The sequence below is a fragment of the Pseudopipra pipra genome, chromosome 4, assembly GCF_036250125.1.
Source record: "Pseudopipra pipra isolate bDixPip1 chromosome 4, bDixPip1.hap1, whole genome shotgun sequence".
Classification (NCBI taxonomy): Eukaryota; Metazoa; Chordata; class Aves; order Passeriformes; family Pipridae; genus Pseudopipra; species Pseudopipra pipra.
Genome location: NC_087552.1, coordinates 23,422,205 through 23,449,502, shown reverse-complemented (window position 1 = coordinate 23,449,502; position 27,298 = coordinate 23,422,205). Strand labels below are relative to the sequence as shown.

General features: G+C 39.9%; 1 protein-coding gene across 2 annotated transcripts in view; it reads left to right on the top strand.

Moving 5' to 3' along the window:
* UNC5C (unc-5 netrin receptor C) overlaps positions 1-27,298 on the top strand; it is a 256,143-nt gene that overhangs the window by 150,358 nt on the left and 78,487 nt on the right. For both annotated transcript variants that reach the window (XM_064651944.1, XM_064651945.1), the window contains exon 2: positions 11,029-11,250. In XM_064651944.1, the coding sequence (XP_064508014.1) occupies positions 11,029-11,250 (222 nt within the window). The remainder of the gene's footprint in view (positions 1-11,028; positions 11,251-27,298) is intronic.

Genomic DNA, 27,298 nt, shown 5'->3' with positions numbered 1-27,298 from the left:
GTTTCCAAAGTAAATAACCCTTTTTTGCTTTCATTTTCCCTCAGACGTAGGAATGCATTTGATCATTTTGTATTAAGATTTGGTTGAACAGCTCGTTATTAGCTTTATTAGTATATATAGTACACACAATCTGTTGGTATTTTCATGACTACAACTATAATATTCAAGTGAACCAGAGTTTTTTATCTGCTTACAAAGTCTCATTTATTTACAAAACCAATTGCTAGTCAAAATAAATAAATAAATGCCTGAGTCATATTTCTGATCTTAGGCAATAATCTGTGTTTTTCCATCTGGCTCCATAAATACCTGAGTGCTTAATTCAATAAGAAGATATTTATCTTTTCTGCTCCTTTTCTGCTTCTTTTAAGGACTTTTTTTCCCTTTTCCACATCTGGTGTTCAGATTCCCAAGTTTCCCCCCTCCCTTTCTCCTTCTCCCTAGAAACTCATGCTTAGAATTTAGCTAATGAATTTCTAATTCAATTTGGATTTCTGCTGGGATAAATCAGGCTCATACAAAATAATTTATGGTTCTTGAAAAATTTGCTGTGGATGAAATTAGGTAACTAGCACCAGGCAAATAATAATCTCATTAAGATTCATGGAAGAAAGTAGTGAGTAGGTAGATACTCATGAGGACTAATGTTAGTTTCAGGACAGCAATATCACCAAGATTTCCCTACCCCATGGAGAGAGCCTTTCAGAGCACCTAAGGCCAGGCTGCTCCATGGATACAATGGGAGACTAGTGGCAAGCATTGAGTCAGCTCCAGAGTAGACAGACTTTGTTCCCTAATTATTTCATAAACATAAACTTATTTGTGGTCCTTTGTGTAACTGTTGGGTGTTTAGTAAATGATGCTGACAGGTATTTTGGAGAAGTTTTGAAGGCAGAGTCTGAGTATTGAGTTGTTGGCTCAGTTTGAAGGTAGTGGATGAAGAGTGCTACCTATTAAGCTACTACATCCACTTTGCAGATGGCATCCTGAACCTGACAGATTAGATTTCCCCAAGGTCACACAAGAATATCTATCCCCTGGGTCTCAGCTCAACACCTTAACCAGGCGGCCATGAGACTGAGCTATTACTTTAGGTAGAGACAAGTGTCCTGCGTTTTTCTGGGATGGAGTGATCTCGCTAACTAGATTAACTATAAACGTCAGATAGCTCACAAAATCAGGATCCATGACATCCCACTAGATCTCAGTTTTATCAGTCATGAGATGTTGGAACATCATTCTTTGATGAGACAAAAATGCTTCCATTGAAACCATTAGAAAACTGAGATCAAAGCTCTGCTGCTGTTTTAATAATAGGAAAAGTAAGGATAAAAATAACCATTCTTGCTAGAACCAAAGGGTTAACATTTCAACGCTAACATACTGATTCAAGAAGCAAGCTTAATTACTAATATGAAACAACATAAAAAGCAAAGTATTTGCAGTGTGATGTTTAGTTACAGGTCTTCTCTCAAGCCAGTGGAATGGAGCTCTTTTCATTGTGCCATAGCCATCAACAATACATTGCACACAATCTATATCAAACCAACTTGTGCTGTGTAATATGATTTACCACTGGCCCTAAAATTTATCTGCCTACTGCTGATGACTCTAGCCTGAGCTCTGTCACTGTTTCTAGTACATGATAGAGCCTTAAGAGCATGAAAAAAGGTAGGATGAATTTTTCATTTGTTGTTGTATTCGGGACACCATGTTTGGACTGTTGACATGGTAGTCAGATAAAGGACCTGAGTCTGAACTTTTAATTCTAAAAATGCATACAGAGTTAATTATCCTTGGATTTTTCCTGAAATGTATGCTTTGGACTATACCCAGGAAACTTGTTTCCAGTATGTGTTGAGAATGTATTTTATGTGCTGTAAAATGCATCCCACCGTCTAACCACAAAGGTTAAGTCAGGTCTTGTAAAAAGAGATTTTTCGTATTATTGTAACAGGCACCTACTTTCATGTTCACGTAAATATGGCAGGCCTCTGTCCTGTGTGACAAAAAGTGCCTGAAGGGGACTTGAGAATGAATAGGTTTGACAAAAAGCATTTTAGTCTAAGCCTTGTCCATCTTTAATTAGTTATCAGGGTTAAAGGAGGGGTCAAGAGCCTGGAGGTGCTTCAGGACTAATGTGTCAAAGGGAAGTGAAGCCTAACACTGAAGAGGAAATGATGCTCCTCAGAGGTTTCATAATTTTTGACCCTGTGTCAACCATTATGACCACTAATGGCAGCTGGGGCAGAAATGTTTCAAATTAGACTTTGCTTTGCAGGTGGTTAGGAAGGGATCCTGTGCCGTCATGCACACTCATCACAAGCTAGATTCCAAAAGGGAAAATGCATTAGAGGGAAGACACAAAATCTCGTGGTCTGACACTGAAGTTTCTCTGCTGTTCATATGCTGCATCTGTATCAGAGAAAACACAACTAGTGATAATATGCTTGAACCCTACCAGCACAACTATATCTAACAGAAAGCGTGTTAATTTTCTGATTAGATTAAATTCCAGTAGCTCACATGGAATATGGTGTGTGCACTCAGCAAAGTAACGCTTGCATGTTATTTTCTGTGTGTTTGTTACAAGACAGAGTAAGGAGAAAAATTTTTGAAGACAGTCTGCAACCCACCTTTTTTTTTTTTTTAATCATGAATATTTTATTAGTTTTAAACAAATCATACAGTCAGAGAATTGTTTAGGTTGGAAAGGATCTCTAGGATCATTGAGTCCAACCAATAACCCAGCACTGCCAAATCCACCTCTAAACCACATCACTAAGTGCCACTTCTACACGTCTTCTAAATACCTCCAGGGATGGTGACTCAACCACTTCCCTAAGCAGCCTGTTTCAACCCTTGACAACTCTGGAAGTGGAAGGAGAGAGCAATCTTCCACAGGATAATTAACACGAAATGTCATTGATGTCATCTGCTGTTTGTCAAGCATTTTATTTTCAGGTGCTGTACTCTTGAGAGCCATGGCAGAGTAACTGTGAGCCAGCCTTATTCAGTAGCTCTGTACAAGCACAACAGAGTTTTCAGCAGAAGTAATGAAAGTTTTGCAAAGAGGGATATGATGCTGGTATGCAGGGCAGGGCAGCGCAGCAAAGAAACAGGGCCTTTGCCTCTTCACTTGACATTTCACACTCAGTGCTCATAAGTCGGCCTCACTCCCTAATGATTTGCCTCCATTCTTTTTCATCTATTTTTATGGTTAGGAAGCCTCACAATAAGTAGCACTTGCAGATTGCTGCATTACATTTCTTATACTGACAACAATTCTCAGAAACCTTGTTGCTCAAAGAACAGCTTGGTGCTCTTCATATGCGACAGAAGGTATTTTCATTGCCTTGCATGAAATCATATCATGTTCTGGCATTTTCCTACCTCGAATCCAATGCTAACGAGTACCTCTACCATCTCTTGCTTGTTTGGGCAGCAGCTGGTAGTCTGACAGAGTTTGTCTCAGGACAATGGTAAAGTTCTGGATACAGAACCTTAAATGTCGTGTCTACATATATATACCTGCAGTTTTTGTCTTGGATTAGCAGTGGGATGTACAAAGACATCTCTCTGTTACATACGGCTGTAGGAGTTGTCTTGAGGACACATGTTTTGTCTTTAGTCTGCCTCTCATGTGATTGATGTCAAAATTGCCATTAGCCTCATGAGAAGCAGAAACTTTAATTATAATTCTGAATTAAACAAATTGGGGGAAGATGCCCTTTTCCCAGACAGAGAGCTTGCAAAATGCTTTATAAAGCTGGTACAGTCAGTGTTTTCCTCATCTAGACCTGATTCTCCTTTTCCTTACTCTGACACAAATCAGACCCGACTCATCTGGAATTAATTGTTGATTAACAGCAGTGCAGTTTACCAGGGTAAGCCAAGCAAAATGTATTCCAAGCACAGAGCTGAAGAAGGAGATGGCACTATCAAAGCAGGGAAGATGGAGCACACCCTGATTGCTGTAGGCAACATGGTTGCACAGTGTCCACACTGGCTGTGGCTGCGTGATAACCATTGATTCTTTCATCTTCTTCTGATGTTGGCTTTATATCTGACCGTGCAGCACTCATATAAAATAGGAGCATGGAGAGGAGTACAGAAGAGGAGAGGGCTCTGCTCCACATAGTGCTGCCAGGGAGCAGCACCAGCAGCCACTCATTTGGCTGCTTTTTTGACTGCGAAACATCCCTGCTTTTAAACTACAGATCCCAACCTTAGCAGTCTCCCAGTCTAATACCAGACTGTGCATTGCTGTTGAAAGGAAGAGCATGGAGCTTTCTTCGTCCCTTCAGCTCTTCACAGCTTTCTGAGAAAGGCTAATGAGGGTATGATGGGTGTAACAAGCGCAGGTAGGCTACTTATTTAGTTGGGATGTTCTGTATATTAGGCCTGCCGCTAAATAACAGAAGTCTCCTTCCTGAACTCTTTAGTTGAGCCACTAATCCAGTATTTCAGATGTCTGAGATACCTATTGTCTGGGTTTTTGAAAGGGTTCCAGGTTGGTGTCTATGGCTGACCATGGAGTGAGTGTTAATTCCTGTGCTTCTGTGAAAGTTAGTTTTTTTTGGTAGGGGCACAAAAGGACAGGAAAGAATGCGTTTTGGTATTGCTTGATTTTCAGGTTTTGGAAGGGGAGACTTCTGCCCAGCAGCCTTCTGATCTGTATGTAGGCACTTGGTGTATATGTTCTTTATTATTTAAGTGCATGCAAAGCTTGGGTTTGACCTTCTGGGGACCTGTTGTTAAGCTGAGATGTGCTAGGAGGGTCTTCACTGAGCTGTTGCAGGTGCAGGAAAAGTTCATTCCTTTTTGTGGTCCATATTTATTCTGTTTCTGGACTGAAATCACCCAAAAAAGATGAACATTGCATGCCCTATCGATTTCTCTATCACTTTTCCCAGACTGTGCCTGCACTCTGTCTTCCCTGATGAAAAGAGCATTTAATTTTGTGGGTGCTCAGTAAATTTGAGTCAGAAGTTCCCTTGACCTTACTCTCAGGAGGGTTCAGAAAGGTTCAGCAAGGCTCTAGTTTGTGGGCTGCCACAAAACCAAGCCTCATCTTTAGGCACATAAAGGCCTGAAGTGAATTCAGCTACGAGCAAGTGGATGTCAGCCTCCCAAGCTGGCCAAATATTTTGCTGTTGTAAAATGGCAGTCTTCCTGGGCTATTTGGTGATATCTTCCACTGCTGAGATGACGAAGAATAACATGCCTTATTGCATACCCACACTGAAATCAGCTGGAGGTAGGGCCGACAGAGGGTAACTGCTGAGAAAGCCACCCTTCTCCTCCTCCCCAGGGCAGAGCAGGAAAATGTGCTTTCTCTTTCAGGGCACGGGCTACTATTTGTTGTGCCCGTTCTCTGTCCCTGTGTGGTCTCCAGGGCTGAGGCAAGGTTGAAAGGGCCTTTTGATATGGAAACTACTTAGGAGTAATTCTTAGAAAAAGTCCTGTTTTCTCCTAATTCTCTTTTAGCTTGGCCTAATGTTGGATTCATAGCTTCATTGGTGTTATGGGCCTCTAAGGTGGAGGCAGACTATATGGCATACAGTATTTTTTGCTTCCTTACTTCCCATTTGCTGGCATTCCGTGCCCTTCCTTGGAGAACAGAAAATCCTGCAACCAAGGACTTCCAGCCAAGCAATTTTCCTTTCCTGAAAATGTGTACACTGTAATCCAAACCCTCACCTCCATCCTGATAAGCTGTTTTACTCAGCTAGCACCTGCTGTTAATTTCACAGTAAACAGTGCTTGTTGCTCTAGAAAGCTTTTTAATCATAACATAAAAAACTGAACAGAAATCCCATCCACACGGTGAACTCCAACTGCCTTTCTTCCAACACATGGGGAATGATCTTGCCGAGTGATGGGCATCCAAATGCAAATGGAATTAACTTTGCAGCCATTCATTTTAAATTGATCTTGAATCATTCTGAAGTAAATTCCATTTGAGAAGAATTTGCTTCAGGTCTCGCACGAAGAGATAATGGTCCAATATATTATCATCTAAGCAATAATAGTTCAAGTCTTGCAGTTCAGATATATACTGAGTTATATACTGGGTTGATGAGAATTAAAGCTTGATATATAGTAATAAAACTAGTGATCTAGAGATGAATAGATTGGTGTATGGAGCACAATATTTTCCTGCCATAGATTAGAGCAGGGATACTAGTCCATAAAAAGGGAAATATACCATTAAATTTCCTTTTCACTTGTTATGCATGGAGAGCTATAATATGTATAGTTTTGTGAACAAATGCATGAAAACAATAAAGACCTTTCTTAACATCAGAAGATTCCTGACTTAGGCAAAATTTTTTTCACCTTGAAAGAAAACTGAAGTAAAATTAAGCTAAAATTCCTATGCATGACAGTCCGTGCCAGATCCTATCAATGCTGATTTCAGTGGCATTTCATCTGTTCCTATAGATTTTGCATTCAATTTTGGTTTTTTTAAAAATATAGTTGTCAGATACTACAGAAGGCAAATAAAAAAGCATATCTGTTTTTGGGCTGGCAAATAAAATAAAAATTCCAAATGAAGTTTATAGAGTAAAGTGGCTTTTAAAAATTTATTTTCTTAATATGAATGAATTGCATGACTGAAACCAGTTTAGCAGTACCATTAATCAGGTCTTTTGTCTTGCTAATATAAATCAGTCAATAACAACAGATGGGCTGTACACTTTATTATGTGGAAATAAAGATGAATGTGACATACTGCAGAAGTAAACTTGCAGCTCAAAGTTGCTGAGCACAGAAGGGGATTTGTTACAACAGGGGAGAACAATGTGTGCCTTGTATTTGTGTTTGATCAAGGTTGTAAGGGGAACTTGCTGCACATGACATTGACATAATGATTGGAAATCAAGTATGTGAATTTTTAGTGGTTTTTTGTATCTACGTGCCCAGATCTCTCCCAAATGGTTTAATTAGCTTTTTTCCTCCCGACAGAAGAAAAAAATTTCTAACTACTTAGGAGAGTTAAATAAGAGAATTATAAAGTTTGCTGCTTTGTTGCACCATGGGGAGATGAACATTTTAAATAACCAGCGATAGCCATCAGGAAGATGCAGATCAAAGTCTGAGGCAAGATTTATCACCTCATATAGCAGTGGAGCACACAATGAGAGGCAACTCCCATCCAAATTATAGAAACAGGTCCAGCAGGCCACACCATTATAACAAAATCATCCCTGAAGAAGCTAAGTCAGAGTTTAGTTTTTGTATGGAGAGAGGAATGACCTGTGTTTGACTGCAGCTGGTCAGGAGAAACTTTGATGGAAGTATTTTTTATGTTGTTAGAAACTGTGTCCTCATAAAAACACAGATTTTTTAGGTTGCTTTGGTGTTACCAGAAGCTCATTCTGCAAAAAAATCTCAACATGATCAAATATCCTTTATTCACGTTTTCTGTGTTGGGTTCTTAGGAATATTTTGGCACATAGTTACACTGCCATTATAATTTTTGCATATTGCTGTGAGCATTACAATGAAATCAAAACAGCATATTACTGTAATTAAAAAAATAAATGCAAGACTTGGATCCAAGATGTGTTAAGGTTGATGGTTCAAAACCCTGTCCCAAATCAGCAGCTGAATTGGCTGACTGTCCTAAACTGTGCCTGGTGTGATGTGCAAGCCATCATGAGGGGCTTTAATGTTCTTCCTCTTCAAAAGATCCTCATCCTGAGAGGCAAATACCACAGCCTGGCACAGGGAAAGTGGGGCTGCACACCCTCTCTACCTATAAACCACCATCTTGCCACTTCAGCTGGTGGTGAATGGTGTGCCTGGGTGGGAGGAGAGGGGTGCTTTGCTGCCCGTCAGCAGCCGACCTCATCTCTTCAGGGGAGGCAGGGAACACCAAGTGACTTCCCCCTGTGATTCACAGGCTGATTAAGCCCTCAGTTACCTTTCCACAGTGAAAAACAGGAACAAGAGTCCCTCAGTGCTAACGGAGGTAGGACTAGCTTTGCAGTGGGAGTGGGATTTTTTTCTGCCAAACCTAGTCATGGTCATATTCTATATACTCCTATTAAGAAGCTGCTCTATAAAAAAAGAACACCATTGTTACTCCTAATAGCAACAGTAAGAGGACAGGGATTGAATAAACATACTCCAGTTTAAAAAGAAAAAAAAAAAAATTTTCTTAGCTACTATCTTACATTTTTTCTGAAAGTGACAGTTTTAAATTCCTGTTTCCAGGGACTTGGCAGCCTTTGCACACTATTTGTGTGACAGTTTGTGAATGGTTTCCATCTATATCCCTAACATTTAAGAGCAGTTCAGATGCCTCTTGATAGCAGTGAGAAAGAGTGTGGAAAAATAAAGCTGAGTTTTATTATTGTTTAAGAAGAGTAAGAAGGAATCAGAGCAAGAAGAGAATAAGAAAACAGGCTTGTACCTGACTGAAGGATTCCAGGCTGGTGGAGAGAAACAGCTATCACCACAATCAAAATGTAGGACTAGATTGTCATGTACTGGGCAGTACTGTGAATCCACTTTAACATACAAATAATATTTAAACTTTAGAAGCATTTACCTTCAGGAGGACAAGCCAAAGCCCACACACACATTTTTCAGGCTGATTAAAGAAATAATTTTTTAAAACACCTTTTTTCTTTTGTTGTAGCTAGCTGATCCCTCCTTTTAGACTTTCTAGTTATCTTTGATAAGTTGCAGTTAATTGGTCAGGCAGTGTAAGTATTGCCTTTGATAATGTGCAGAAATTTAGTGGTGAAAATAAATACATTTGTTCTTCCAGTCACCAGAAATTAGTGAAGCGATACTTGTTTAATTATAAAACATATGTGTGCTTTGTTAGTTTCCATCTGTCTGCTCGCTGATTTGCAATTAAATGACCAGAAGAAAAAGATACATCCTGTGGCAATTCAGGGGAAATGATTCATCTCTAATGTTTCTGTGTTGTGGATGTCTATGGAGCAGTGTGTGTGAGAGGGAGACAGAGGAAGAGGGGGAGATATGCGTAGAAGGGGATGAAGAATACTGAAAAGCCTCTTGATTCAGTTCAGACATGTTTCATTGTCATGAAACCAAATGAGGACTCCCAATAACTTACTGTAACTCATTTTCTCTTTGGAAAAAGATGGGGAGCAAAATGGAGCAGGAAAGAAATACCTAATGAGGAGAGGAAATGTGATTGCAGAAGAAGGAGGCTGGTGTGGTCAGAGTGAAAAAGAAACTACAGGAAAAAAAAGAAGAATGGGAAAGTGATAAAAAATTAAATTTAATTTGAGTATCTGGAAATGATTAATCGGAGATGGAAATGGAATTGTTATAGTGTTTCACATATTTTCCCTTTGCTAGAAAATTGTCAGATTTTATTTATTGACCCTTTCTTCTATCTCTGAACCCGTTCACTTCTATTAACTCTCAGGGAGTGATGCAGTAGTGAATCAGGCCTGATATTCCTTTTAAAATGAGACACCCAGAAGGACAGGAATATTTTTAAATGAATATGAAGGGGAAAAAAATGAAAAAAAATGGTGAACATATGTTGTCTTCATAAATAGTTCAGGAGGTTCACAAAATCGTTTGCTGTGTAAGGTATTCCCCTCACCGATAAAGACGTACAGTCTACCTTCATATAGCTGCATGGAAGTATATCATATTACCTTCTTCCCCTCTCTCCTTCATCTGTTCCTGTTCTTTTTTGTCTTTCTGAAAAGCACAGTCTGGAAGGAGAGTCATGCCCCTTGTAATTCTGGACACGGCCTGCAGAGCCATGTCTCAGGTTTGGGGAAGTAGCCGTCAGACATTTCATCTTCCTGGAGACTGGCAGGGAGAAGGTAGCCAGCCTTCTGCAGTATTTTTAGTTTGATGTTCTGCGGTGTTTTATTGATCAGTATCAGCGTCCGTCACTGTGTATAATGATAACTGCTTCAGAGGCAGAAAGGGGAGATTGAATAAGGCCTTCAGGACTGTCAGCTTGCTGGTGGAGCATCCGTCAGTAGTTGGTGTTCCCCCACCTCTTTGCTTCTGTAAAGCCTCTTGCATAGTCCTGTGCTCTGACAGCAGGTGGAGAGGTGGATGGGAAGAGAGTTATTCTCCATTGAATTTGGTGCTTTCTGATGTGGAGGACTTTTTCTGCAGGAAGGGGCAGAGGGGTTGTAAAGGAGGATTTGTGAAGAAGTAGGGAGAGAGAAAGCAAGGTATACATGTTAGGTGTTTTCAGTGTTGCCTCCTGTGCGAGAGATTCTTTTCGTCCTTCTCCGGACTGCTTACATTGACTTTGTTCATTACCATCAGCAGCAGGGAGTGCAGATGTTCCTTCCACCAATAGCATGTGTCCATTTTGGCCCAAAATGTCACTGTTTCACAGCTGCCCTGCCTCATGTCCCAGCTCATAAGTCCTCTCTGTAGCAAGGACTGCACAGACAAATGTCCTACAGACAAAGTACGTAAAGCATAGCTTGGCACCTTCATTAGCAGTCTTAGCAGGAGAGTCAGAGTATGAACAAAGCGGTGCAGACTGGACTTGCATTTAGTCTTTTGCCCTTAGAGGAGATTTCAAATTGCTCATCTGAAACGAAAGGTGCTATTTCCTATTTGTACCAGCCTCAGCTGGCACTGGCTGTTGCACGCACCTGATTAAGCATTGCGATAAGTCGCTATTGAAAAGTCTGACCTTGAAGCCTCCAAAAGTTTCTATTATTTCTTTTTACGGTTTTGCAGGCAACTCTCCCAAGCGCTAACATAATGCTTTATTGCTAGTATTGCTGCTGCTGATAACAAAGGACCAATCCCAGACATGTGAATGTGCACATCCCTATCACATCACATAGAGGAAAGAAAGCTCAGGATGTAAAGAACAATTTCTTCTTGTATAAAAACAGCAGTGCATTTTAAGCCTCAGTCTAGGAGTGCTCCAAAGACAGCATTTTATTCAAAAATGATGCACCTTTTGAAATTTTCAGGAAGGGTTTGCAAGTGTTTGGCAGCTGAATTTTGGTTGTTTCATTTGTCCTATTTGTCCCTTCTCTACAGATGATGATTTTTTTCATGAACTTCCGGAAACTTTTCCATCTGACCCTCCAGAGCCATTGCCCCACTTCCTCATCGAACCCGAGGAGGCTTACATTGTGAAGAACAAGCCGGTGAATCTGTACTGCAAAGCAAGTCCAGCAACACAGATCTATTTTAAGTGCAACAGCGAGTGGGTTCATCAGAAGGACCATGTGGTGGATGAGAGAGTAGATGAAACCTCTGGTGAGTTTGTGTTATGTCTTGAAGGAATGAGAATTAAAAAGCATTAATATCAAGCCCACTTTGTAATCTACCAGCTGTTTCATATGGTTTCATACTTTTCTTTACTCCTGATACAGCTGTGAATTCTGTATCTGGCATTACAGAACATTACTCTCATAGCACAGAGGTGGTGTCTGCATGCAGGTCAGTTAGTGAGTTGCAGTCAGTTGTAGAGCACCCTGACCAAGTTTGAAACCAAATAAACCAGGAAAACCATGCACAAAAAAAATGGAATTGCTTTCTTAGACAGCTCTACTCCCTAGTCACTTCCCCAGTGTCACAAATGCACAGTGGTTGCACTGTGTTGTTGTCACAGACCACATTCTTCCCAAAGTATCAAAGAGCAATTGGGTTATTTCTAGAATGATGTTTTCTTGGGGAGATATGAGGAAAAAAAGGAGAAATTTAATCAGCTTCCAGCAAGAAAGAAGGAGAAGGCACACCTGGGCACACTTTAGAGCAGTGTATTGATCCAGAGCAAGCACCTGGCCGTTATTCATTACACTTTCCTGCCTGCTCCATAGAGCCTGTATGAAGGAGAGCTACGGTAGGTTAGCATCCTTCCTCAGTTAATACCAGAAATCCCACTGACATTCATGGAAGTAAAACAGGATCCTCAGTATCAAAAAAAAAAGTTTTAAAAATTTGGGTAATAAACCAGTGTTTGGTAAGACTGTAATCAAGAGAGTTTGAGATACATGCAAGGAGAGAAGCAGGACTTACTGCTGTTTTGATGGCTCTGAGAAATAACTGGATACTAAGAAAGAAGGTACCTTTCATTTGGGAATTACACCACCACTTGGTCTAATTACTTTGAAAAATAACTCCACCAGATGTTTTGGAAGTCTCTTGTGAACCAGGTTTTATTTGTTTTGGCTCATTTATTTGCACAGAGATCAAAAGCATAAGCTTTTCTTGATGCTCCCACTTGAAAAAGAGAAGGTGGGTGTAGGAAGAAAAGCTGTAGGAAAAAGTCTGTATTAAACTTTGGGCCTGTTTGTTTGTTTGTAAGAATTGGCTTTTCCACAAGTTGACTGTAGCATAAAAACTAAAAGAAACAAAACAAAAAAAATTGTGTTCCTTAATACATCTTCAGGGGAGGCCAAGGGAATGAAAAAGGACAAACAGGAGGACATCTATGACTGGGTTAATTTTTTAAGCTTTTATTAACATCACCATGTAGAAACAGGAAAATGTTTCACTAGAGATAAAAAATTCATTCTTTTTTCTCAAAAATCTCATTGTGGGAGAACTTTGTGATGCCATAAAGCAAATTGCATTCTACAAGTTGTAGAAGGCCAGTCTTGAAAATTCAAGATGCGTCAGAATATATTAGAGAACAAATGCTTTGCATAACAAACAGCAGCAATTATATGCAAATGAAAACCATATCCAATTAAAGATTAAGATAATCTACTGGAGTTGGGTGAGGGGAAGAGGGTGTCAAAGCTGTGCACATCAGATTATTAGCACAAGAGCCACAAACCTAGTCACAGTAATAGCTCGTTAAAATGAAACTGTCATCAAAACCCAAATTTGTCAGTCAACCTGGTTGTTGCCAGAATATTGGTTAATGCATGTCACAACTGAAGTGTTTGTGTACCTTTCTGTAAGCAGACTCAGAATCTAGGGCTCATGGCACATAATTGTTATAGAAATGGGTAATTTATTTAAGGTAGCTGTAAAATACTATTTTCTTCAAAGCAATGGAAGCTCAGGAAAATATATTCGCTGCAGAGGAAACCAGAGAAAAAAATTGCAGGAGACAGTGACTGTGAGAATTCATTCTGGTGCCCAAAGAAGGAAGGTGTTGGCTTGGCAGCTTGTATTGCAAAGCTCTTTGACTCTATCACTTTTGAGACTATTTTGGTTTCTTTTGCTATTTTTGACTAGCTAGTGCAGTTGTAACCTAGGGCACAGCAGTAATGACTGAGCTGCTCAAAGGGTGACGTAAGGATGGCAGTCCAAGCCGACACTGCTGCTGCTGCCTTCAGGCTTGTGAGAGGCAGGAGAAATTGTCCACAAACCAGGTTAGGTCTAGCCTTTATATGGGTAACCTGGGGCTGAAAGGGATCTCAGTTACACAGTATTTCTGCTGGGTCTGTTGTGTGATCCCAGCAACTGAAAACTAGGTGCTTTGTTTTTTTCTAGTATTTTACTGTTCCTGAGGTCTCTTCTGCCTCCTTATGAAGAAGAGGAACATGCTGAGGAGGTATTCTGCTGCTGTTTTTGAACCAGGCTTTTTCTTTCAGTTCTTTGCATAGACAAGCAAAGCAAGGGAAAAGAAGGCAAACAGACAATAAAATATGAGAGGAAAAAAGTAAAGGTCACTTTTGCTTTCTTTTCTAAAGGACGGGTAATCAGGAAGAAAGCGAACTAAAATACAGGTGTGATGCTAGCAGTACATCATCTTGGGATTGTAAATGATGCATGAAAGAGAGAAATAGGTTTTGATTTGCAAAAGATTATGTGTTCATGGACTTTGAGCCTGTGCCCAGGAATGAAATCTATGTAGAGATGATTAACTCTTCTTATAAGGCAAATTTGTTTCTGTCATTGATAAGGCCAGAGAAAACAGCACAGCAATAGCAATGGCACAAGAGATGGAATGAGAGTGCAGCCAAGCTCTCATTGAAGAGAGCTGCTATATAGAAATGTAGAATATATTAAGATGGTTAACTTTTAAGAGGGGAAAATAAATATTTATATAATTTTTCTTTGTAACAGAGAGAAGGTACAGAATAAGAGCAATAGCTATATGCACTTTGCACTGTGGGATATTTTTAATCAGTAGGTAAACCATTGCTGTAAAGAACATGCACAGGGACTCTGTGGGAGTTGCCTTCTGGTTAGAAAGGATGGAAACTGTAATAGTGACAGGGTGTTCTAGTACCACTTTATTTAATTAAGTTGGCCTGAAAAGAGAGCCTTGCAAAATATTTTGCACTGATTGAGTCTGAGAAACCAGAGGCTTTACTTTACACAGAAGATCATTACATTCTGTTTTTAATCCTCAGACTCACTGGAATTTTTCTTCTTTATGGAAGAGGCTAAGCATTTTCATAAACAAGTCAGATGTGTGCGTTAGAAATGTCTAGTGAACATCTTTGACTCTTTTGTTTCTCATGTACATGAAATACAAGGCAGGGCATGGTCTTTTTATTGTCTTTACTGGAATATTTTCCGATTAATGTGGAAAAGAAAAAGAACACTGGTTTTAAAAAACAAAGATGAGAGTTGTTTTGAGGGAACACATTTGATTTTATGGCTGACTGTCACAAAAGATAACAGCAACAAAAATAAAAGGAACACTGTAGAACTGATGCTTTGGGGAGGGAGGGGGCAAGAAAATTCCATTTTCTCAGGACAGGAAGTTCAATAGCATCAATAGTTGTTAGAGTAATTTGTGTTTGTGCACATTTTCCAAATTACCTCTGAAAATTACTATGGCAAAAGATTTTTTTTTCTATAATAAGGATGGCAAAACACTGAAATGGGTTGCCCAGAGAGGTGATAGATGCCCCATCCCTGGAAACATTCATGGAAGGGCTGAATGGGGCTCTGAGAAACCTGATCTAGTTGAAGATGTCCCTGCTCATTGCAGGGAGTTTGGACTAGATGACTTTAGAGGTCCCTTCCAACCCAAACTATTCTGTGATTCTATGGTTTTATTTTGCATGTGTGGTTTTTATGGAGAAATATTTTCTGAGACACACACACCAATTCTGCAGTGGTGGGAGAATTGTGAGTATATAGGAAATCAGTGTCTTACACCTCTTTCATTTGTCCAGAGGGATTAAATGCTGCTAAAGCAAACCCCACATCCCAGTGATGTACCAAAAAAACCCAGAAAAAAATCTGGAACTTTTTTTTCTCTTTTCAGTTTGGATATGTGTTGTAATACTTTCCCCATGACTGTTAAGGTGAAACGATCTATAAACCCCCTCTTGCCCTCTGCAAGGCCAGGGACATGTTCTTCTTCTCTCTCCTTCAAACAAGGAGAAAACATTTGTGACTCTTCTAAGTGCTAATTAAATAGACATATTGGGCAATTCAGCTGGCATTATTGTTTGCCTGCATTGTCTGTCTTCTTTAGCTGGGCTGCATAGGGAGAGGAAGACTTGGGTAGTTTGCTGATGACCTCCTTCATGTTCCTAAATAGCAGCAAGGGTGAATAAGGACTCAAGGCTAGCCTGAAGCTCCGGCTAATGCAAAACAAACAGGCTCATCTGTCCAATCTCAGAGAAAAAGTGTGCTGAGGCAGGCTCTCTAAAGGAAAAGGTGAAGTCAATAGTCCTTTTTCCCATGCTTAAAAACCTAATTTCCTCCAGGAGCATCCCCAGTGCCATACAGGCTTCAGCAAGGAGGATCGGTTGCTCCAAGGACTTTCTCTTCCTCTGCCCCTTCAACTCTTTGCCTCCCCACAAATCAGCAAAAATGATAAAGTTAGAATCTGTCTCAAAATAAGATTTTTGTCTGATTAAGAGGATTTATCAAACTTCTTTTCAGACAAAAATCTCAGACTTCTTTGTTTCAGTTTCTTCACATAGCCACCACTGTGACTCCAGTGCTTACCTCCTACTGTTACCTTTCCCCGTTAATAAAGTATTTTTTGGATGACTTGCACATTTGACAAAAGGAGACCAAGTTTTTAACATAGGGTCAGCATTGATCTGGCAAATAGTAGTTTGTTACCTTAAGCAATGAGTTTGGCAGCCTGTCGAGGGAGTAGGTACCCAGCTAGCTAAATCTTTAATAGATCACCTTCTCAACAGAAAGATCAAAGATTGACATCTGCCCTTTTGCCTTTAAAACATCTCTTACAAGATGCTGCAGCCGCAAGAGCAGTGGGGAAACATTCACAGTGACTGTCTCTGCTCTTCTGTCACCATGTACAGAGGCAGGAAAATCACTTCCAGCACAAAATGCTCTGTCGCTTTGTCTTCCTCTCTGTGTGTACATCTCCTGAAACCCATTTATTTTGATGTTTGTGACACCACATTTTAGAAGGCCACATTGCCCTAATGACAAAAGTCACAGACATTGTTTAAGCTGGGACTTCTGATTGTACAGCAAAGATCATCATATAGCCTCTCTTTTCGAGAAGTTGTGTTCTTTTGTCTTAGTATTTTTTATAAATAAGAAAGACCCTTATTTTTTAGTATAGCACTTCTTTGAATAACAGTGTTGAAGAACTTCACTTGGCAGCCCAAATACAAAATTCAAGTGCCCCCAATCCCCAAGTAAGTACAGCTCAGGGAGAGAAATGTGGAGGGAAAATGTTTTACTTTTTTTTCTGTGACCCATAGATCTTCTTTTCCTTACTGCTGTTTTCCTTCTCTGCACATTTTTCTTCCTTAATCTCTTTTTGCTTCTTGAACTGCTGTAGCCTCCTAATTCTCTGTATTATTTTTGAAGAATCCAGAAGATAAGGAAAAAAGCTATTTTTCTGAACAAATGTGGCCACTGTCCCTATTAACTCCACTAAATATATGACATATAATGCTGAATTCTGCCTACAATATTTTGAGTATCTGAGATAGAATACCTTGGGGTTATGTTAGTAAGGGTAACAACACATCATAAAAAAGGATTATTTTCATTCCGCTGTTGTCACAAATAGTTTTATTTTCTGTTTATCATTGGATCAAATCAGTTACAAACATCAAGCACCCATATACAAAATAATTATTTCTCAGCAACATATTGCCAATTTTTAGCTCTGCTCTTTCCATACTCTGCCCTAATCCAGCTCATTTCAAGGAAATTTAAATATGTGTCTTCCCAAATGCTCCTATTAATAGTTTTGAGATGTGGGTTAGAATTGATATCACAGTCCATTTTCTTTTGTAATTTGAAGTCTGTCCCCTCTTTGGAAGGATGCTGGGAATGAAACATGCTTATGTGTACGGTGTGAAAGGCTGCAGCTGGTGCACAAAGAAGCACACAACTCTAGTTCTCCAAAGAACTGGAACCCTCTGGGGTTCCAGTAAACAGGCTGTTTACTTACATAAAATATATGAAGAAACTCGTGGTTTTTTCCTACTTGAAATTTAATTTGCAGCCATTTTTTGCTGTCACTTGGGCCATCTTCATTCTGCCTGTCACTCCCTGGGGAGTAGGAGCCATGTGCCCATCACTGCTGCAAGAGAAGTTTTCTCTTCTCACAGTTTGTATCTTCAAAATCAGCTGCTGGTAACATGGTTTCCAGCACACCCAGATCAAGAGAATACCCAACAACAAAGCTGCTGCAGACAGTTTTTTTCAAGCAGACAAAGTTTGCGCTTTTGTCTCGAGTAATTAGTATATTTGGATAGAAAAAACAGCCATTTTGAAAGCATCAAAAGAAACACACAGAGAGGGAGAGAGTCACCATTTTGTAGGATATTCATTTAAAATAGTAGGGTTTTTTGTTGAAGTGAGTGGAGAAATTGCTAAAGTCAGCACATACCTAAAGAAGGGAAATAACCTTTTACGTACGGAACAAGACCATTGGACCAGATACCTGATTCTGGAGGCAAATCTTATAGCCAGTACCAAACAACCCCCCAAGCCCAGGGAACTTATGTTTTTATATAGAGGCCTGCAAAAGATTTGGGCGTTTGGGGTTTAGATGCTACTGAGTATAGTGTTCATTTATGTGCATTAACATATCATTGATTTCTTATTTAATTAAACTGTTGTATGTGGAGTTTTTGTCCATCTAAGTCTTTGTGGAAGGCTGCTTCCAGCTGTTAGACCTAGACACCTTCTTTTTGACTCGATGATCTCAGAGGTCTTTTCCAACCCAGTTGATTCTATAATTCTGTGATTTTGTGTTCACAACAGTTGAGACCTGCCTGTCCTTCTGCTAATGCTGCCCTTTCCCTGTGGGGATGTATGTCCAGCTACCATTGCAGACAGCAGCTGTGGACATTGCAAACCCTCTGCCCTCCTGCTGCTAAGCTGACTAAAGCAGGCTCTCCCAACCTTGGCACTTGCTCTATCCTTCAGGGTACTCAGGGATGCTAACGGGGGTGCAGAGAGAGCTACTCTTCCTGCAAGTTAATCCCTCTCATGCTATTCCACTGAGTCATAATGGGCCCATGGGAAGGGTCATTTGCCTATTCCAAATTTTCTTTGTATTCACCGTGTGTCTGTGCAAATCACTCAATGTCTCTGTTATTTACCTCTGCAAAGTGCTTTGGGACCAAAAGATAAAAGCTTTAGGATATTTATTCATTTCTTACTACAGCATTAACTTCCTATCTACAGCTGTTCATGAAATTGTCCTGGAGGTTTCCTGTGGGCTTCTAGGAAAACAAATCTGAGACAGGAAATAAAGTTATTTAAAATAATTAGAAGAGGAATATGGATGCCTAGTGCATTCATCTGAAGCATTTGAGGATAGCCCTCTGAATACTTCCAGCCTACGTCTTATCTCCTGCAAGTTTTTCCTTCATTAAACCCTTTGTTACACACTCATAATCCCATTAATTCCCCAAAAGACATCCTCTGACATCAGTCCACCCACCACAGCTTCAGACTAGCCACAGCTTTGTGCAGCAATGCTTCCTTTTTCCATCCGTGTCCCCTGGCTCCTTTAGAGCCAAACGCCCTTTGTGTGGGATCTGGAGCCCCCGTTGCGAGGGTGGTCTGATTCCTGAAAGGCTGATAAATGTGATCTTGATTTGGAAGTGAGTCCCAAAGCTTAGTCTCTATCCTGCGCCCACTGTCCTAAATGGAAAACAAATGTTTTTTGGATACAGTAATGGTGGAAAAGAAGAGCATAGGCAAGATCTTGTGTGCTGTCGTAAAAAGGTGCTGCAGTCAGTAGCACCCTGACAGGAACACTTGCATTGTATAAATGTAGCTTTTTCAGTTAATTAAATGGGAGAATGAGCAGGACTAGTAGATCTGTAGTTTCTCTGCAAAAATACTTGAAAATATTCAGGGAAATGAAAGGTCAAATATATACCTTACTTTATCTTCTAAGCAAACAAGTTATAGTCTGATGCAGCCAGATGGTCTGGCTGTAGTCTAACACTGTTTAGACACATTGGAGTCTTGGTGACTCCATTGATGTCCAGACTCCCTTGATGCCTGTCTAAGATTGTATCTCAGTTACCTGAGTGGTGTCTTCTATATTTTCCTCTGTCAGCTCATTAGGCGATGAAATCTTTATCTGAAGAAGAATTCCTGTTGCTTAAAATACGTTGGAGAAATCCTTTCCTCTTTCTTTTTTTTTCTTTTTTCAAAAAAACCAAAACCACAGCAAACAAACAAACAAAACCCCAACAACCACGAAAAAAAAACCCACAAAAACATTTGTATGTAGCAACCTTTGCACATAGATCAGCTTTAGTGAGATTTTTTCACTATGCTGACAGAGTACCAAATCATCACTGACGTGGCAAGGAAAAGAGAGGTGGCTGTCACATGCAGCCATGCAGCTCTGACCCATATAGGGTCTAATTTTGTGCTGCCTTTACAGGTTCATTGCTCATTCTCATTTTGTCATTCCCATGCATTTGTGTTTTGTACATAAATGAGCAGCATGATGTGGTTGGTACCAGCAGGACTGCAGGACTGCAAGGTTATATACAGCTCTTTCTTCACAGGTTTTAATGGGATGCCTTTCGGAGTTCCTCATAACTTCTCATCCCTCTTCGTATTTTGATTGTAAGAGCAAAAAGGGAGTCCTTTGTCAGACTCTTCTTTGTCTCTTCTACCCCCTGAATACTGATCTTCAGGCTGTTGCAGCTTCTTCTATTATTTGCTCCCAGGTTTTGATTTCAGAGATGATCTTGGCTGCTTGATTGTAGGTTTTGGCTTCCCAGTGCCATGTATAATGATGTTTCTGTAATGAGTGCTGATGCTGCACCTGGGTCGGTTGCTGTGCCCTCCTCTGAAGAAGAGTAAGAACTGCCAACCCTGAAGAATAGTGATGCCTAGAAGTGGATCAGGCTTGCTTTGGGGTTTGGTTTTAGTGCTTTTGTTTTTCAACTAAGGTGGAAATCGGTATTGGAACACAGAGTGGTGGGTACCTAGAAAAAAATTATAAAAGAAAGCAGCAATAGTTACAGGGATACTATTGACAGCATTTACTTACATAATTGAAAAGGTCTATTTTTTAGTCAAAGTCACATGGATCTGCAGAGGAACTTGCTTGCATCCCTGGTGCTTTGCTCTAGCTGACGAGTATCATGAACTGTGCTGCATCCAGAAACATGTACACATCAAATGACTGCGACCACCAGGCTGCCTTTTTGCATGCTTTCCTGCAACAGTTCTTTTGTTTGCTACAAACTAAGAATAAGATGGTGGTGTTCAGGAGCTGGTGTTTTGATTGCTGCCCTGGCACAGCCCTGAAATCATGCTGGATGGCAGAGCAGACAGTAAATTCCCAGAGCTTCAACTCTGTCTGGAGGAAGTCACTTCAATTGACAGCGCACTGGACAAAGCTGCTTTAAAAGCAGCTGTTCGCCTTTTTCTTCTTTTCCTTTTAGTTTTTTTTTTTTTTTTTCAAGATATGTAAATCAGCTGTGAAATGCCATCCCCAGTGTGCAGAAAAACAACAGCAAAAAACGATGGGGCTCTTAAACTTCTCCCCCAACCTGCCGTTTCTGCATATGGTGGACTAAAAAAATAGGAAAACAACTGCTGAGGAAGGCTCCCGAGTGACCCCTTGTGTCACATTGAGACTGTCCTTGTTCCCACAATAGCTGCACCAGCCACTGAACTGTGTCATTGCATCAAGTTCACAGGAATAAGGCATTTTCAAGTTGTCTCTGCTTCTCAAAACCATGCAGAGTGGATGTGGTACATACATACATGTGCAGATACATATTTTTATATATATATATATAACATGTATATGTCAGTAAGTCAGTAGTATAAACACCTTGGTGTACATTTTTATATATAAATTTACTCACAAACCCTGCCCCCTCCACTATGCAAAGGAAATGTAAACATGCTGTTCAAAATTCAGATGCTTGTTGTTGGTTTCCCAGATGTTTGAAGTTCAATAGATTTCTTTTTTTTTTTTTCATAATTTCCTCTGCTGCTTCTTGTGAAGTGCTAAACAACCATTATTTCTTTTTGCACATTGAGATTCATCTGTAGGCTGTAAACTGCCTCAGAAGTGCTTCAATTTTGCATGAGCACTAAGCTGGGGACTGGGAAGCATTACCCACTGCTGAAGGCCCAGATCATTAGAAAGAGCATGTAAATCCTCTGAACCAGAAATAAAAAATGCACAGATTTTCTTTGTGAAGTCTCAACAGCAGCTTTAAGTAACACATGAACCATTGGCACATTTTTTTCCTGGCCCTTGAAAAAAAACAAAACAGTGTCTTTTCTCAGCTGCATGTGCCTCAATCAAAAGAAGGGAAGACTGGGCTTTGACCCAAAAGCTGGAGCTGCTAAGAGCTCATACTCATGCTTTTCTATGTGGATGACCTGTCGTCTTCTCAGTTCCTGTAAGCAGCACCAGCCAGGCAGGGAATTGCATGGATATTGCCACCCAGGGTTTCTTAGTGTCAGGATGGCTTGGGTCAAAATGCATCAACTTGCATTTGTTTCTGCTCCTAGACCTCAGCCTATGTGATTTCAGAAATTATGATGCCTATGCTTGAATGTAAATTTATGTTTGTAGGGAGGTTTTCTTTGGAGCCCTGCTACACTGGAGATTATTACTTTTGAACCAGGAAAAAGGAAAAAAGAATGCGGCAACCATAGGCACATGTTGTTACATGTGGAAGATAATAATGCATTTTGGAACAATTTGTACATATTTGCAAAAACTGCTGTCAACCAGAAAATAGCCTTCATTAAAAAACAAAGGAGGAAGTGTTTTTTCCTTTGTCTCTGAACTGTTTATAAGCAAAGAACAAGCAATCCAATGCTGTTCTATGGTATTAAACAACAATAGTTCAAGGGTGATGTAAAGCAATGAACTGCCAAGGTTGGCCAGGGAAGAAGACAGTAGAGGTGCTGTTTTACCTCCCCCAAGGGGATAAACCCACAGGACTGTGCTGCCCACCTCCACCATGCTGGTAGGGACCAGGGCACACGGTTTGTTTTCCATCAGCATTCATGAACTCCCTTTTGAAATCTTCCCAGCATCTTACACAACTTAGTCCTTCAGATGTTAACAGGAAAGAACAAAAAAACCTTGTTTTCACTAAAAAACAAAACCCAAACAGAATGCATGTTCTTTAATTCCAGTTCAAAGTAAAATCCCTCTGAAGACAGTCCTTTGTAATTTTTGTGTAAGTCAGTCAGTTAAAAAATATTAGGGGAGCTGGGATTTTAGCTTGACTTGGTAACATTAGCTGGTAATTAGATACCATAGGTAAGTGATGCAAACCAGTGCAAACTTGACACTGGTTTTAAGGCAGTTGGACTTTATTAGGCTGTTGCCTTCACCTGTGTTAATTTGAGTTAAGAATGTGTCTGTTTCCTAAAGAGAAAGTTAAGAAGAGAGCAAAAATAGCTGAGAGCTTTTAATTTAAATATTTAAGCTAATATTTGTGGGAAATTATTTGTGATCTTCATGCAGTCATTTCATATCTCCAGGAAGCCTGAATTTACAGAAAAGCAGTATTGAGACAAAACCAAGTTCATGCAGTCACAGTGTGAAAGATTACTGGATGTTAAAGCTGTTTACTCTTTTAAACTCTCTCTGGATATCTATCTTCTGTCTTTTGTTAAGATTACAGACACACTATATAGAAAATAAGCTATAGGCAAAGTGTGCAGTTACGCACTAATCTCTATCCCATTACGGTGCACAAAGTGCATTTTTCTCAGCAAGAACTTAAATATTTGAAGCCATTCTTCTTGTGCATAGCCTATTTATTCATTTTTAAACATCAAATTCTATAGCTTAGGTACTCTGATATATTTGAGTGGAATAACTCTCTGACTACAAGGGATCCATCTCTGCAAGAGAGTAAATAAATTTAAATTCTGATATAGCACTGATTTTCTTTTACCTTTGTAAAAAGGTTATTTCACCAAGTAAAATGATCGGACTTCTGCTAGAGAGACAGGTTGTTTATAGCACCAGTGATGAGTAATTAAATAAATCAGACAGGCCATTCTGGACTATCAGTGAGTAAAATGATCATAATTCTTGGTTTTGGTCACTTAAATTTTACCATTAAAGGTCAAAGGACAAAGGACTGCATAATGAGAAACCTGTTTTACCTTTTATTAAATCCATTTACAGTCATACCACTTTGATGTGTGGTCTTGGCCACTTTAGTGAAGCAAAAAATATGATGCTGTTTTAAGTATTTTTGGGTGCAGCTTTGTATGAAATCTAAGACAGATGAGGACTATGAGAACTGAAAATGCTTTCATCCTTTTTGCCAAATATTATGGAGATAATCCAGCTTCTCCTGAAATGATAGCAAAAATCTGACTTTCTGTTTTGGTATCAGAATTTTTCTTGCACTCTCATCTTGCATTTTAGAAGTATATATACTTACATCATTCATATCTGTCCTGACTGAGCAACATTCATAAAGTTCATTCCTTCATGCCCCTCTCCTGCTGCTAATAACTAGAAAAAGGAACTGTGAATAAGAAAGCACGACCTGTTTCAAACTGGCACTGATTTATCTCAAGACTGCACAAACCACTACAGTTTTCACAATGTCTAAATTGAGGACTTGACTGGGGACAGACCATGGTTTTCTAGGTCACATGCTGTATAATTTAATTCTATAGCACTGTGTGTTTCATGGGCATGCAGAGGAATCCCCCTGCCCCAGAGCTGTTTTCTGCTGTCTCCCCAAAGCCTCTTCTACGTCATCCAGAAACTCCATCCCTGCCCTCTGTGTCCCCACTGCCCAGTGGGAAGGGAGATTTGGGGTCACATGCGGTCGGGGGAACTTGTGCCTGTCTAATCTGGAAGGGAACCAACAGCACTGAATACCAGGTCTGGGAGGTTGCTCTGAGTACTGACTTCAGGAAATTGAACGTGTGAAGGGTTGCAAGTTACCTTTGTGAAAATGGGCTATATTTCCATACTTATTTACAGTGGCTGCAATATACCTGCAATCTATATGCAGGTATTATTCTAATGTCTTTTTCCGGACCAGTAGGTCATGAAGTTCCATCTCCTTGTGAAATGTGTTCTGTGGAGTATGTGACTCGTAATTAATGAGATACCTTTTGGGCACATGAAAGCACAAAAGCACAGAAATTGTTTGAACTTCTTACAGAGAAAATAAACAAATTATCCATGCAGTTTCTTAGAGTCTATAAGTGCGGTTTAGTCTTGCAACTAAATAGTTCCTGTTTACTGTTGTGCCGGCAGGTTCAAACACATGCCAATATAACACTTTCACCAAAATTGCTCTATCAAAGTCCTGAGGAATATTTTCACACATCCTGGGTATTAATATCAAATGCTGAACAGTTAGGGCAGCCAAGATACATCAAAACAATTTCTTGGCAGAACGATGCCCAGTGAGGTGTAGATATTAACTCTGTGACCTAGACTGACTCCAGGCTGGATAATAACATTTGATTAATTGATAATAATTTTCTGTTTTCTGATGTTTATGGCGATCATTTATTGTCTTGTGCAATCATATATGGTTGTAGAACCTTATGAGACGTTTTTGCTTCCCTAGGAAGTAATGAGTCTGATTGGCAAATCTGTTTCTATTAAAATCATTGGGAAATTTGCCAATTACTTCAGTGAGTGCAATATGGAACCCATGAGTTATTATTGCAGTTACCAAATAATCTGCCATAATATCTACAATTACATTACATTTGCATACATTAAAAAAAGATAACATTTGTGCCTCTGAAGAGCAGATAATCTACTTCACAGTTTGTATAGCCAGCTACGTGAAGCACTTGGGGACCGTGTGTATGAAGTGCGTCTTTGCTTCGTTGTGTTTCTAGGATACAGCTTACAGTAAAAGACCACGTATGTAAGGCAAGACTCCCTTTTCATGCTTCCTTTTGCTCCACAAGGTGTAGTAATTTTGGTTTTGATATATACTGTCAGCTAGTGCCTCTCCCTGTGCTTATTCAGCTGCACACATCAGCAGTAGACAGATGGAGCAAGGCTCCCTCTGCCCTCTGCCTCTCTCTGCCCATTGATCCCTCATTAACATGCAAATACAGAAATAAGTAAATTTCTGGTTCCTTCCTACTTCTTTTCAGAGCCCAGGTTGTATTAGTCCCAGAGACACATTTATTTTATTGAAATGAAAGATTGAATAAGCTGTGCTACTAAATAGGCAAAATTTTTGACATATGGAGAACCTATTTAATTCACTGGACTGGGACATAATTGAGACCAGTTATGACGACCATTGTGAGCCTTCTTCTGAACTGTCCTCCATCCTGAACTGGACAGAAAACTATTAGGGCAAAAGTATATCTTTGACTGGTTGTCGTGCATTAGCCCCAGCTGGCAGCTGAGGCACTTGCTCGCTCCCCCCAGTGGGATGGGGAGTAGGATTGGACAGGTAAAAGTGAGGGAACTCATGGGTTGAGGTAAAGGTAGTTTAATAGATAAACCAAAAACTTACAAGCAAGCAAAGTAAAAGAATTTATTCACCACTTCCCATGGGCAGGCAGGTGTTCCCAGGAAAGCAGGGTTCCATCACACGTAGCAGTGATTTGGGAGGACAAATGCCATTGCTCCAAACGTTCCCCACCTTCCTTCTTCTTCTCCCAGCTTTGTATGCTGAGCATGTGATCCTATGGTATGGGATATCCCTTTGGTCAGCTCTTTATGGATTTAGACAAATTAGAAGGAACCTGTTAAGCATTCCAGCTGCCCACATTATTGTTATTTCCCTTCAACTGTGTTTGTTGTTGCATTGCTTTAAAATAGGAAGATCCTGAATTTGTGTGGGTTGTTCCACTATCTGTGTGATTTTTGTAATTCTGGAAATATGCAGCTCACTTGAGTGTTAAAAAAAAAAATATGCTGCATATCTTCACCTGCTGTATAGCTTAGCCATATGAGGAACTAGTCTGAAAAATATACTTTTAATAAAGAAGGTAAGGTAGAGGATATACTCTCTGTGAGAAGGTGACATTTTGTTACTTAGCACAGTGGCAAAGTAGAATTGGCCAGTACCAGGCAGGCTTATTACTTATCTCTTAATATGTCTTGTCTTAAATATATTTGATCAAAATATAGGGACTCATTTTATAAAGTTAGTCTAATTTTGCTCTCAAAGGTTGTGCACCTATAATCCAACAATTTGATAAGCAGTTGCCTGAATGACAGGTGCAGCATGTCACATTGTCTGGGAATACTGAGACGTGGGTTGTTCAGCTTTTTTTTTTTTTTTTTTTTTTTTCCCATTACTCCAGCCAGTGTTCTTTGATGTAGACACAGAAGCAGGTTCAGCAGCCATAAGATGAAACCAGGGTCTTCCTGCACTTGGTGCCCATGTGAGATAGTTAAGCAATACATTCCTGAATGAAAGCAGATTATGCCAGCTCCTCTGAAATCTGAGGTATAGCAGCATGTCAGCTGGTAACAAGGCAGTTGCTATCTGAGGAATCTCAGCAAATTGCAGTTTTTGTAATCTGGTCTAGAAAGAGATTTTCTGTTAAGGGTGATGTTGAAGTGTGTTAGCAAAAGGGATAAGTTGGTTCAACAAAGGAAATGCATCTCTTTGTGCTTGCCCCAGAGTCTGAAGCTGGGTGCATTTCATCTGGTGAGAAGGTTTCTCCTAAATCAGTGTGGCTGTTTGTGCAATGAGGTGCCAGTGGGCAATGGTGGGAAGGAGTGGTGAAAGCAGCTTCGAGGTCTGGCTGTGAATCCTTACATCCCAGGTGTCTTGTGGCACCACCAACTGATTTGATATGTTTTGAACTCAGGGAAAAATAGTTTACCTTAGAGATAAAGACAAAAATGATATCTTTTGCTTGCAAACAGAAAGAGGTGGTCTCTTTGGTTGTGACACAACTGTTGATTTTACTCAGAGACCAAATTACTTTGAATAACCTGAAACCTGTCAGTACTTCACACCTG